At 33.6% G+C, this 13488-nt stretch overlaps 1 protein-coding gene across 1 annotated transcript; it reads right to left on the bottom strand.

Moving 5' to 3' along the window:
* Nucleotides 1-559: 559 nt before the first annotated feature.
* On the bottom strand, nt 560-4006 carry LOC116196081 (transcription initiation factor TFIID subunit 13). The gene is made up of 6 exons (XM_031525610.1): nt 3745-4006; nt 2104-2239; nt 1965-2002; nt 1604-1663; nt 1428-1502; nt 560-901 (listed from the first exon to the last, which is right to left on the bottom strand). The coding sequence occupies exons 2-6, from the start codon at nt 2201-2203 to the stop codon at nt 788-790; spliced, it is 387 nt and encodes a 128-aa protein (XP_031381470.1). The 5' UTR covers nt 2204-2239; nt 3745-4006; the 3' UTR covers nt 560-787.
* Nucleotides 4007-13488: the final 9482 nt, after the last annotated feature.

Raw genomic sequence — 13488 nt, 5'->3', positions numbered from 1 at the left:
CCTTTATTAACTATTAGCTTTACTAATTCATTATATTAGACTCTTTGATTTCTCTTTTACCCAAAAATAAAACAATAAAAATGGACTATCTTCTGAAATAAGTTTCAACATAATAAAATAATGAATTGCTGTTTCCCATTGCGTGAAACTTAGCAAATTCTGTATGAGATCTCTGATGATCAGGTGACAACGGAGGTTGAAACCGGGAAATGATCCTACCCTTTCATCGCCGGAGGACTCCTCAACAGAAGAGTTCATAACTGACATGTTGATGTTTGAGGTCAAGTATTTAAAAATCACGAGACGTTTGTTAATCGGGAAATGGGAAAACTAAGTTGTTCGGAAAGAAAATTGGAACCGGACGTTCGAAACAACATCAAACAGGGAACAGCTATTTCTGGTCCGGATTATTCATGGTGTTCTTAGGCTAGACCAACCTAGCTTCATGACCGACAGTTGCTGCCGACCTTCTGATGGCCACTGCAATGCCGAGATCAGCCTTCCGGTGGCCAGATCTGGACCTTGTGAGGCAATTGGACCTCAGATGGAGACTATTACAAACAACAAATTTCAATGGAATTATGATTCCTTTATCAAACCTCTTCCTATTGAGTCCCGAAAGTCTCGACAACCTCGGCCATCCGTTCTATAGAGCAGCAACTATCATTATTCCAAGCAATGCAATGATATTCACATATCGATACAGTTCAGCACCATCAACTGTCAAAATTTTCTAGAATGTGCGAACAAGGAGCTATAAAGGAAATCCTAGCAGCTCATATCACCATCAATCAAGAGATGCTGCAAGCTTCTCTTCATCAACATCGAAGGCTTTCCTTGCTTGCTTCAGCTCTTCTTGCATAGAGAGCAGTTCCTTGCAGCGATTGAGCTTCGGTGGATCCTGCATTTGCCAAAGAATTTGTAATCAGTGACATAGAAACCAGGGTAGCACGTCAGACTGCAGCTTGAACAATATAGTGTGCATGTGTATATATATTTGTGTGTATCAAGCGACGAGGAGATATTTGACTTCATCTTGCAATGCCAATAAATCGCATTGCAAAAGTAGATAATTGGGCTAGCTGATCCGTGAAAAGTCTCAGTTTTCCAAATCCATTTTCTGCAAAAGTAGAATCAAGTAGAAGGTACATTTTCTTGTCTCTATTTCTTGGTGAGAGATCCTTCATATGTTTTTTATCATTTCCATCTGGTGTGAACAACTCACTCTGCTTCTTAATAAACTGTGAAGTGTGAAGAGCTGAAAGAATTGATTAAGTAAAAGAGGGACAACAGTTCTCGTAGAAAACTAAAAGTGGAATAAATTCTACACGCCCAAGAAATGGAAACCAATTAACCGCTTGTGCACAAAAGAAATGGAAACCAATGGTCGAATAACTTCAAATAATGCTCAAATAAGAGGGAGGTACCTTGCGGACTAGATACAGAAAATCCTCAACAGATAGCTTCCCTCTTTTTGATCCAATTTCCTGAGCTTTATGTGCCTGAAGTGAAAAGACGTGATATTGGAATAACATAATAACAGCCCATTTCTTCTTAAGGGAGATGAGATATTGCAAACAGCATCTACTTAAGGGATACTTACAAAATCTGTTACATACTCCACCACAATGTCCTCCACAAGTGCAACAGTTTCTGGAAGAGGCTGATTAAAAGAAAAAAAAGAGAGAAAAAGAAAAAGACGGAATATGAATCGACAATCATTTTTAATGACCAATTTTGTGATAAATATTATAGATTTCAAAACAATAAGCACACGTTCCGCATCAGCATCAAAATGCCATTTATTTGACATCATTTTACACAGAACTAATAAGCATCTAAGTGATGTTAAACACACAAATTAGAATCATGTTACAGAAGTGGCAGTATGATTAGCACTCCTTTGTTCTAAATTTGATGATGGAAATAGAGGAAATAGATTGGGCCAAAAAAGTGAAACTCACATTAGGATCATCTCCAAAACCATACATCATGTGCTGCACTGTGTTCCACAAGAACAAGAAATTAAGAGTGAATCAGCAAATCATTCACTAGAAAGAGTGAAGTAATTTCAATTGTCACATGGGTCAAGCAGTTTCATACATTCTTTCTGAAAGATTCCTCGCTTCCGCTTAGTCGTATTTTCAGAGGGCTGTGACGCACCGGCCTTAGCTTTGGCTAAAGCCCCCGAAGCAGTATTCATTGTTGGCGAACCGTCATCTACTTCTACTTCTACAACCTGCCAGGAAAACTTTGCTCATAAGTATCATTAACATGGTGCGATAATTACCACACAATGGAAATTACAAATTTACTGTGAAAAAATAAAGGGCATCAGGCAGTTATCATAACAAAATGAAAATGGACAAATTCTTAAAATAGTCAATCAGTCTATAGAACTAATATGATAAGAGTAGTTCAACGGCATGAAAAAGAGCAGATCTTGAGATTGGTCCTGATGAGGACATGAAGCAAATAGAAAAACCAGTATACGATACCAGGTCACTGCAACTAGACTCATCCATGGTAGATCTAGGACCACTAGAACAAAGGAAAGAGACCAAAGCACGGACAACACTATGCCAAAGAGATACTTGATGAATTCAATCTCAGAAGCAAGCTGATTGAAACTTAATCCGGATTTGTGGAATGTAATCCACCAAACAAGATTATATGTGATACTTGGAATGTTCGAGACAGAGGATTATTTTAATATTAAATTCAGTAAAATATCTCCGCACTTGCCATGTTTTCATCCATCGCAGTCAATAACCCCCCCAGAAAGATAAGATGGAATGTAACATGACATAAAAATGACTTTCCAGATTATGGAACGAGTAATTTACTTCCACTGAATAAAATATCACTACTCTCAACAACCAACATTACGCCAAATCCTTGTAAGGACAGCGTAACCTCGCATTTCTAGCTCTTTTAATGCACCATCCAAACAGAAAGTTGCAAAACGAGGTACCAATCCAAAAATACTCGGCCGGCCCCTACCAGCGTGATTTTGATCACATTACTTCTCAAAATGAGAACAATTGTTTCACCGCATATTTATGATTTAAACAGGTAAAATCCAAAAAACGGTGGCCAATAATCAAGATTATGCATCTCGCTGGTCAAACTTGCTCTATCCCTCCTCAATTTAAACTGCCATAGTGACAACTCACAATTGCCAAACATTTAATAAGATCTCCATACTCTCAAGTCTCAACAGCTAACATTACGCGCCAAATCCTCATAATTACAGAGTAACATTGCATTTCCAACTCTTCTCACGCCGACATCCAAATGGAAAGTTGCAGAACAATGTAGCAGCAAACAAATAGACAAAGAAATAAACGCCTCAGTCCCTACCAGCGTGATTTCGACAACTAAACTTACAGAACTGCGAACCGTTGTTTCACCACACATATATGATTCAACTAGGTACAATCTACGAAATAGTGGCAAATACGGTTGAACTTGCTCCATCACTCGTCAAGTTAGCCTGCCCTAGAAACAACTCACAATTGCCAAACATTCAATCATCAATGACGGAGGCAAAGTGAGAGCTACACTAGAACAATTAGTACAAAGAAAAGCAGTCTGCCCATTTCAAAAATTGAAACTTTTTCTCCTTCATCGCGTCACCATTATGGGAACAATTACTACGCTAATCAATCGACCCGTTTCGAATATTAGGCCGGCAAATTCAGGAAACCCACAAGAGAATCTTTTTTACGCACGAATTTTCACCTGCTTGACTTCAGCTGTGCAGGGGCAGAGTGAGCGGCTGCAGAAGCAGAAGGGACCTGCAGGCGTATGTGATCAGAGGTCGGCGAGAATGGCGGTGGGTGGGTGGGGGGTCGGGGTGATGAGAGGCAATGGAGGTTCAGGAGGGAGAAATCAGATTCAAACACATCAATGGAGGAGGAGGAGGAGGAGCAGTATAGGGGTAGGGGAAGACGAAGCAGAGCGGCAATTGGAAGACCGACGAGGATGTGGGCAAGCAGAAGAAGCTTTGAGGAGATTGTCGACGGAGGGAGGGAGAATGAGGCCAGAGAGAAAGATGGGCTGGGCCTTGAAAGTTAGTGGGCCGGAAAAGGTTAATGAGCCGAGCCCAAGGTATTACCGTTAATGGGCTTTTTGAATATCTCCAAGGCGCAGGTGCAATAAATAAGAATAACTAAGCTTTGACCTGCGCCACGTGGGAGCGAGATTGAAAGAGATTTTATTTATTGAAATTGTGGTTTAAGTTTGCTAAATAGAATATTCATCTGTATAGGATGATGGGATATGGTTTGCGCGCCATCTATATTCTTCTTATTAATATTATTAAGAAATGGTAAATTTGTAGAGGAAATAGAAGTTTACGGTTGAATGGGGGGAAAAAAAAAGAGTTGGGGAAGATAAAATAAGGGGGGGAAAAAAAGAGATTAAAGGGAGAGAACGTGTGCCAGAATTGAGAGGAGAAAGGAGAAGAGCGGAAATGGTGATATCTAATTTATGCTATACCCGTTACTGTCATAAGCAGTGTTATTAAAATCGGATCGGACGCTGGACCGATCGATGTATGGATTTACTGGTTTATAAATTCAATCGGGAGTTCAATGGATCAGATCGCACATCTAATTAAATAATAAATAATCCATATAAAATTAAAAAAGACTATGATATATTAAATATATACACAATAATTCAAATAATAAATGAAAGAAATTTTTTTATTGAATTTGTTTCTTCATTTATTATGATTAAAGAGATAAAGAATGATCAAAAGAAAACAAATATGGCTATTGCGTAAATGGTTAAGAGGCTAGGCATGTGACTCTTAGAGAGATTAAGGTCCTTGGTTCAAGTCTCCATGCATGCAATATTAAATTTTTAATAAAAGCAAACCCATAGAATCGGCCGGTTCGTGTAGGTGCAGTTTCGATTTTTCAGAGAACCGAACTGGACAAGGTGTCGGTTCCCGATCGAACCGGTCTCCGATTCTGATAACAGTGGTCATAAGTGTCAATTATACACCATTCAATAAAGGGCATTTTAGAGAATTTATCATGGTAATTGTCAAGGAGGACATCAAGTGTTTCTTTTATTTAATAACTAATCGCGGAGCTCATGTGTTGCAATTGATAGAGCGTCATTATTTCACTAATTTATCATATAAAATGTGTCATAAATTATTGAGAATAGTGATTAGTGCACTTACCTGAAGAGAATGATGGAGCGAATCCCCAGACTCCTCAACCACTTGCTCTTTCCGTAGATGAGCAGAGTTTCACAAATCCATAAGAATGAAAGAAAAAATTCAAAGCATAATATTTTGCTTATGCTTGTATAAATTTAATTGCATGCATGAAAGAATTCGAAGTAAAATAATAACAATTGAATAGTAGATGCACTTTTTGAGAGCACGCGCGTGGTTGCAGTGTTCTTTGAGAATTAAATAGATTATTGTTTATGTGGATACTTTTTTCTTTTTATAATGCATCATTCAAAATCTAAAAAAACATATTTTGATTTGTTTAATAAATAGATATGATTCATCTATCTATAAAATATACTCACAAGGTTATTATCATTATTATATTTTCTCTCATCAACAATAAATATGACCTAATTTATTTGATATATATCCATAAAAAAGGTAATTTATTAGATATATGGATATAGATATAAACTAGAAAATTAGAAGTTCAAAAAATCATATTAAATAATTTGTCAAGAAAACATAAAATTAAGAAATATTTTGTTAGCGTTTTCATTTATTAAAAATATAAAGATTGATATTGTTATCCTTAGTAATACTAGTCATTTCATTCGCGCGTTCAGTGAGAATATCATTTATAAAGATATAAGTGTATTTTATTATTTAACTAACCTTAAATATTATTGATGATTAGTTTATGACTATAGAATTATTTGAAATTTGAAATTATTATATTTTTGTAAATCAGATTTTATATGCAATATGTGGCCCTAGAAATAAAGATTTTTATTCAATAAGATCCAGGCTAGTTTTTATTTATTTTTAATTTGAATTCTGTAAATGGTCTTCCTTTGTTCCTCCATTGCTAATCAAAACAAACTCTTTATTAGACTTTACAATTAGAAAAGTGATAATGATTTTCGCAGCAAAACAAATTAAAGAGACTAAATGCAGGAATTTTATTATACGTAAAGCTTCTTGTATCATTGGTTGGCCTCATTCTCGGTGATCAGCAATGATGTATTAAGTGGGATTGTAACTCACGTATCCATAGTCTGGCAAAATGTGATCTGATCAAGTGTCATTATCTTGTAATTTACCTTGTAATTTTGATGCGTCTTAAGTAAAAAGGGTAGAAAAAATATAATTTTAACCCAATTTTTTTATCTTACTTTTTAGTTCAAATGCTAAAATGTCCGAATATGGCGTCAGATGCAAAATGGAATGATCCTTCAAAACTCTTCAGATCAAGTTTTATTGTCTCACTTTCAAAATGCGTATGATTATTTATTTGTCTGTCATCAAGCAATTGTATGGAACTTTTTTTTTAACAAAACTGAAGAAGAGATTGCAAATTTAAATAAAAAGCTATTTGAATAATAATTATTTTACTTCCTTTTATAGAGAAGGTGGATGTATTTGACAACATTGAAAATGAGATGATTAATCTATAATTAATATAAATAAAGACCTTAAATCAGGAAATCATACATGGCAATATGAAAACAATTTATTTCATTTTTGATGATATTTCAAAATGTAATTGACTTATCCACTTTTACTATTTTAATATATTAATAGAAAATCAGTTATTATTTTAGGATATAGTATTTTAATATGTCAATAAGACATTGTTATTGCACCCACTGACGCTCGGTTCCTTGATTCCCCCCGTGCACACTGAAAATGGTTACAGAAAAGAAGATTTCGTTTAAAATTGAGTTCCCATCAATTTCGTCCATGACTTATACAAGTTACATCAATCGGGAGGTGTAAAATTAGCCATTTTGTATCTAATGCTGTATTTGGATGAAATTTCGTCCTTGAAAAAAATATTATATCAATTTGATCCCTGGTCACATCAATTTCTTATCTGGTCACATCAATTTCGTCCTTGGTCACATCAATTTCGTCATTGATTACATCAATTTAGACCCTCCGCTTGATCACATCAATTCAGTCATTCCCTGATAACATCATTTTAGTCCTTATCAGCATGAATTATTTACATTAAAAAGGTTCCTCGGGTTTTTTCCTTCCTTTTTACTATTGTCTCCGAGCTGATTTTGGAACATTCGTTCTCATTACTCGAACCTCCAATTTTGGTGTTCTTGGTGGCTATAGAAAGCATATACATAGCACTACTACGTAAGATCAAGTTTCAAGCGAAAAAGTAAAGAAATAAGTTTGAAAAATGCCGTTGAAATTCGATTTTCAATCACAAGGAAGAATTTTCGGAGAGCGATATCTCTCAAACCGTGCAACGAAATTACGAGCCGTCAAATGTTGTAGCTTCCTTACGATATGAGGAATCTATGTATATAAATTGTTTAGACTAATATTGACTCTATAAAAATTTGTTTCCATGTTTTGGAAGAAAATTTTATGGATAATGGTAAATTCTTATAGAGTCAATATCGATCCAAAAATTTATATATACAGATTCTTCATATCATAAGAATACTACAGCATTTGACGGCTCGTAATTTTGTTGCACGATTTGAGAGATATCGCTCTCCGAAATTTCTGCCATGTGAGTGAAAATCGAATTTTAACAGCATTTTTCAAACTTGTTTCTTTGCTTTTTGGCTCGAAACTTGATCCTAAGTAGTAGTGCTATGTATAAGGTTTCTATAGTCACCAAGAACAAGAGAATCGGAGGTCCGAACAATGGGAACAAATGCTCCAAAGTTGGCTTGGAGACAAGAGTAGTTAAAAAAAAAGGCAATCATATGAACATTTTTTATGTAAAGAATTGATGTTAACAGTGATCAAAATGATGTGATCAAGGAAAGATTGAATTGATGTGACCAAGCAGAGGGATTAAATTGATATAACCAATGACGAAATTGATGTGATCGAGAACAAAATTAATGTGTATAGGGACAAAATTGATGTGATGATGTGACCAATGACGAAATTGATGTGATCATGGGCCGAATTGATATAACATTTTTTTAAGGATCCGATTGATGCAACTTGCATAAGTCAGGAACGAAATTAATTGTTGACTCTTTAAAATTCTATTATCATTTTCAAAAATGAAACTATAAAATCCAAAATTTTATACGGTAAAAATCGATTAATATGGATCAATTTCTATACATATGATGAATATTACAAATTCGACCGAACGAATAAAAATCCCATAAAAATGCCACGAATCCATCGCCATTTTGACTTATAAAACAACTGACAAAATATCTTTTGTAGAGTGAGTTTGATGCACGGTGAATAATCACAAGCTAAACTAGTTGGATCATTACACGGGCTCAGTAATCTCATAAGGATATCGTCGAGACCTCCAGAACTCAGATAGTCCATGTGCCCCTTATCAGCTCCCAACCATAGTGGCAGCTTCACACTAACAGCCTCTCTGCTTTAGGCAACCATTTCTTACCGGTCGACTTACGACTGACTCATGGCGCCACAAGACTCACCAACTTTCGTCAGTCTCAATTACACTACTCAAAACCGCACTACTTATTTACAAATATCGTAATCGGTCTTATAACTAATATATGCATATTTCGTGCCACTGACATAGGCATGACAATGTAGTTCTAATAAACTAATTATATACACGATAAAAATACTATAGTAGGAATAGGTTACTCACCTTCATAACCCCCAACACTCGAAACATCGAGAGCTCATTATTTCCTATTTTCCATAATTTTTCTCCCTCTAATGGTCTCTCTCGGCTTCGCTCAAACTCTCGACCTCTCTTTCCGTTTCTGAAAATTGGATGAAGGATCCAAATGGTGGACTTGAAGGAAATGGAGCTTTAAAGGGGCGGAAAGTGTGGCGGTGGACTGGAAGTCACAGTTGGCAGAAGTTTGACCAAATAGAAATACTAAGCTTAACAAAGCATTTGACACATGTAAATTAGTTTTGCTAAATCTTATCTAAAATTATAATAAATTAATGAATTACCAAATGCACAGAAGGTTTGGAAATAAGAAAGAAATACACGTTTGTAAGCTCGTTGAAAATCTGGATATTACAGAAACTTCTTAATCATCACTTATAAATAATTCGCGATGCAATAATATTTTATGATTATCGAATATTTTTATCGAATATGGATTGTTATATATGATGTTTTTATACAATATTATTCTATATGTATTTCTTATTTAATTCTTTTGTACTTTTAGTATCATTTCTGAAATAATACTTATCCGTCAACGTGGTGAAAACATGGATTAGTTTTAAATTTTGTGAAAAAAAATTCAGTTTTGCTAATTTACATTTTTTCCATAATTTTGAATATTCATTTGAATAATTCAGGAATTATGTTTTAGTTTATTCAAAATACATGAAAGAAAGTCAAACCGATGGATGAACCAATTTGAAAATACTTGAACCACGACCCAATGTTATCGTGGTTGTCTGGTTCAACATCCAAGCATGTCAAGTTTGGAGACATTGTCTAGGAACAGTGAAAAATACATATGGCTCGTTTGATTTGCAAGTGTAATTTTAAAATCACAACTTTAATCTAATTCTACCTACAACAAAACAAAATAACTCATACAAAGTCAAAGAGTGAATCCCATTTATACCACTTTTTTTCCACAACAAAACAAAATAACTCATACAAAGTTAAAGGGTGGACCTCATTTATACCACTCTTTTTTAAAATCAAAATCTAATTTTAAAATCCTATTTTGAAACCAAACGCAGCATTAATTACTGGCTTATGAATAGCCAAAGGATGTCTCTTGGAATCTCAATAAACAGAGATGGATGACGTTATTTGGAGATGGGATTTCTAATTTTCATCGTTTATATAACTATGAATATTTATCCAATGATTCAAACGTTCTTTCTTATAGTTCATTATATATATATATATATATATATATGTATGTCAAACCGGTGGATGAACCGATCAAAAGAGTTGAACTATGGCCCAATGTTATTGTGGTTGTTCGGTTCCACATCCGACCATGCTGAGTTCGGAAATGTTATCTAAGAGAAAAAAAAAAAGGCTTAATTCCTGCCTTATGAATAACCTAAGGATGTCAGACAGTCTCTATAAATAGAGCTGAATGTTATTTGGAGATAGGATTTGAGGGAATATTCATTTTCATATGATGGAGTCAGAGTAAAATCGAGCAAAGAGGCCAAGCAAATGAAGGCCCTCAAAACCCCGGAGGAGCTCACTGGATCGCGAAGTTCAAACTTTCTGATCGCGAGATGACAACTCCGAGATTGGAATAGGTCTACAATTTTCTCTTCCTCGGGATGATCTTCCGAACGTGCTTCTATGTCATGTGAAGTCGTATTCAGGGAAGAGGAACCCATATATGTACATCCACTTCTTAAAGCTCAGTATCTTATGTAAAGGTTTTTTTTACAAGCCTTCCAATAGATGTAAGCAACTTGATGAATCTCATGTTCAAATAAATATGTTTATATTTCCAATTGTTGTCTTTAGTTCATCTCTTTATTATTATAATTTAACTAATGTTATTCAGTAATAGGAAACAGTAATTTATTAATAGATGAAAAGATCCTTGCATTTTTTTAGCTAGATTAAGGAGTACATTTAAGAAAATTAGGGTAAAATGGAAAATTGCAAAATGATTCGAATAAATGAGTCCTAAAGCTTAAAGGAAAATCCTAATTAGAATGGATCAAATTTTCTGGTTTTTTTTTTAATTTCATGCCCTCTTACGAAATTTAAAATTTACAAATCAAGAGAATTCTTCGGATGTAGCTTTCCAAGGTTCATTTAGTCAACTCTTTCCTGTCAATTCAACCTTTCCATCGCTCAATTGAATCGATGAAATTAATCAAAATTGCACTAATTCTTTTTACTAAGAAAAAAAGTAAGAATAGAAGAGAAAAATACTGCTTTATTTGGAATGGAGTGAACATTTCAACAATAAATAATTATATTTATTTGAGATTATAATGATTTATGCTGTTGAATTATGAAAAAAATGAGAAAAATAATGAATAGTTGAGAAAAAGTAAAGGTTGTGTTGTTAAATTGTAAAAAAAGTAATGAATAGTTGAGAGAATTTAGTATTAAAAATTGAATTGAATGGTAATTAAAATAAAAAAAAATTGAAGAAAAAATGAAAATAATAATAATTATATTGTTGAATTGAAAATAAATTAAGTTAAAATGAAGCAGGGTAATGAATATTACTCATTTGCCAAACACACTAATTTTTCAATTTGCTGCATATTTTGGGCATGCTTGACAAGTTGTACAACATGTCACTACCAATATGTCTTTATATAGGGTGAGCTGCCACTACTATGCAAGATATGTAAAAAAAAAAAGAAGGTCATTGAAAAAGTTTTTAATAATAAAAATAATGAGATATTTTTTTCACCCCAAAGGAAAATTTAATGAGATATTTATCATGCATGCAAGCATTTAATGCTAGCAAATTCATCCAAAAAAAAACTAATGCTAGAAAATTCTGACGCGACTATCTACTGAAAAGAAAAACAAAAATCTGAAGCGACTACCATGTTTATGATATAAAAACAGTGAAAATTTAAATACTTAAAATTATGGCAGAAGTAGGCATGTGACCTACGCGTTGCATGGACGCCCATGTTTTTAACTTTTCATTAATAATATTCACCGGAAAAAAATTTATTAAATATTTTTAAATTAAATTTCAAAATGTTTAAATATTTTATTGGTGGCTTTATCGAACAACAAAAAAGTATATTTTTTATTTTATTTATTTCAAGAGTAAAATTTAATGATATGTGATATAGATAATATTGAAAAATCCATTATGCTTATTTTTAAAATGAAATGCGGATAATAATGAAACTTATTATTAAAATTAACAAACATGCATTGCGGTAAAAAGGAAGAATATAATATAAAAATTACTCCAAAAAATTGGAAAATAGGTAAGATTAATAATTCTTAGTTAGAAAGTTTATGTGCATAATATTACGATTGTAATTACAAGTAATCAATATACATATCAGTAAGAGGAAGAATTTAATAAAAAAAATTCCTTTCCCAAAGAAGTGAAAGATAAAAGAAAATAATTATACAAATTTGAAAATAAAAGTTTAAGTCAAAGTATGTCAACATGAAAAAGCCACCTCAATCGTTACTGTGAAGTGACTATTCTGTGTAATCGTTGTGAATCTTGGACAGTCGAGGCAATCACAAATACAAACGCTTATCTTTATGTGTAATTTTATTTGTACAAGTTTCTATATTTTTACAACTACTAGTAAGCAGGCGTGTGCATTGCACGCGTAATACAATACATTAATGAAATAAGAATTGAAATTTATTCTATTATTATACGTGATTGTAAAAATGACTCGATTACTAGCTCATGAATAACCGACGTATGTCACAAAATCTCTATAAATGGAGAGGGATGGATTAATTAGAGATGGGGTTTGAGGGAAATTATCATTTTCGTACTCGAGTTATAAGATCGAGCAAAGACGCGGAGCAGACGGAAGGCCCTCAAACCCCCAAGGAGCTCCCTAGCCAACGCCAAGTTCGAAGTTTTTGATCTTGAGATGAAAAATTCCAATATCGAAACAAGGTCTCTTATCATTTTCTCTTCCTATGGGGACGATCATTTGGACGTGCTTTTATTTGAAGTCGCATTCAGGGAAGAGGAACCGATGATCGATGTACATCTACTCCTTAAAGTTTAGTATCTTGTGTAAGGTTTTTTTACAAGCCTTCCAATATACATACATATGTAAGGAACTTGATGAATCTCATGATCAAATAAAGATGTTATATTTCCAATTGCCATCTCTTGTTCCTCTCTTTGCCCAATAAAGATGTTATATTTCAGTACACGGAAAATCAGTAATTACTAGTGGATGAAAAGATCCTCACATCTCTTTAGCTAGATTATACAAAAATTAGGATAAAAGTAAAAGTGTAAAATAATTTGAAAAATGAGTCCTAAAAGAACTTAAAAAAACCCTAATTATAATGGATCGATTTTCTCAATGTTCTTATTTCAACCCTTCTTACAGAATTTGAATTTATAAATCAAGAAAATTCTTCGGATTTAGCTTTTTAAGGTTCATTTAGTCAAATCTTTCCCGTCAATTCGACTTTTCTGTTGATCAATGGAATCGATTTTCCTGGGAATCGATGAAATACATCAAAAATTGCACTAATTCTTTTTACTAAGAAAAAAACGCAAGAATAAGAAAAAAATAAAATTTGCTGCATATTTTGGGCATGCTTGACAAGTTGTACTATATGTCACTGCCAATATATCTTTATAAAGTATGCGCTGTCACTATTATGCACA

Source organism: Punica granatum, chromosome 2, assembly GCF_007655135.1.
Source record: "Punica granatum isolate Tunisia-2019 chromosome 2, ASM765513v2, whole genome shotgun sequence".
In the NCBI taxonomy this organism is placed as follows: Eukaryota; Viridiplantae; Streptophyta; class Magnoliopsida; order Myrtales; family Lythraceae; genus Punica; species Punica granatum.
This window is presented reverse-complemented; position numbering and strand designations above follow the sequence as displayed.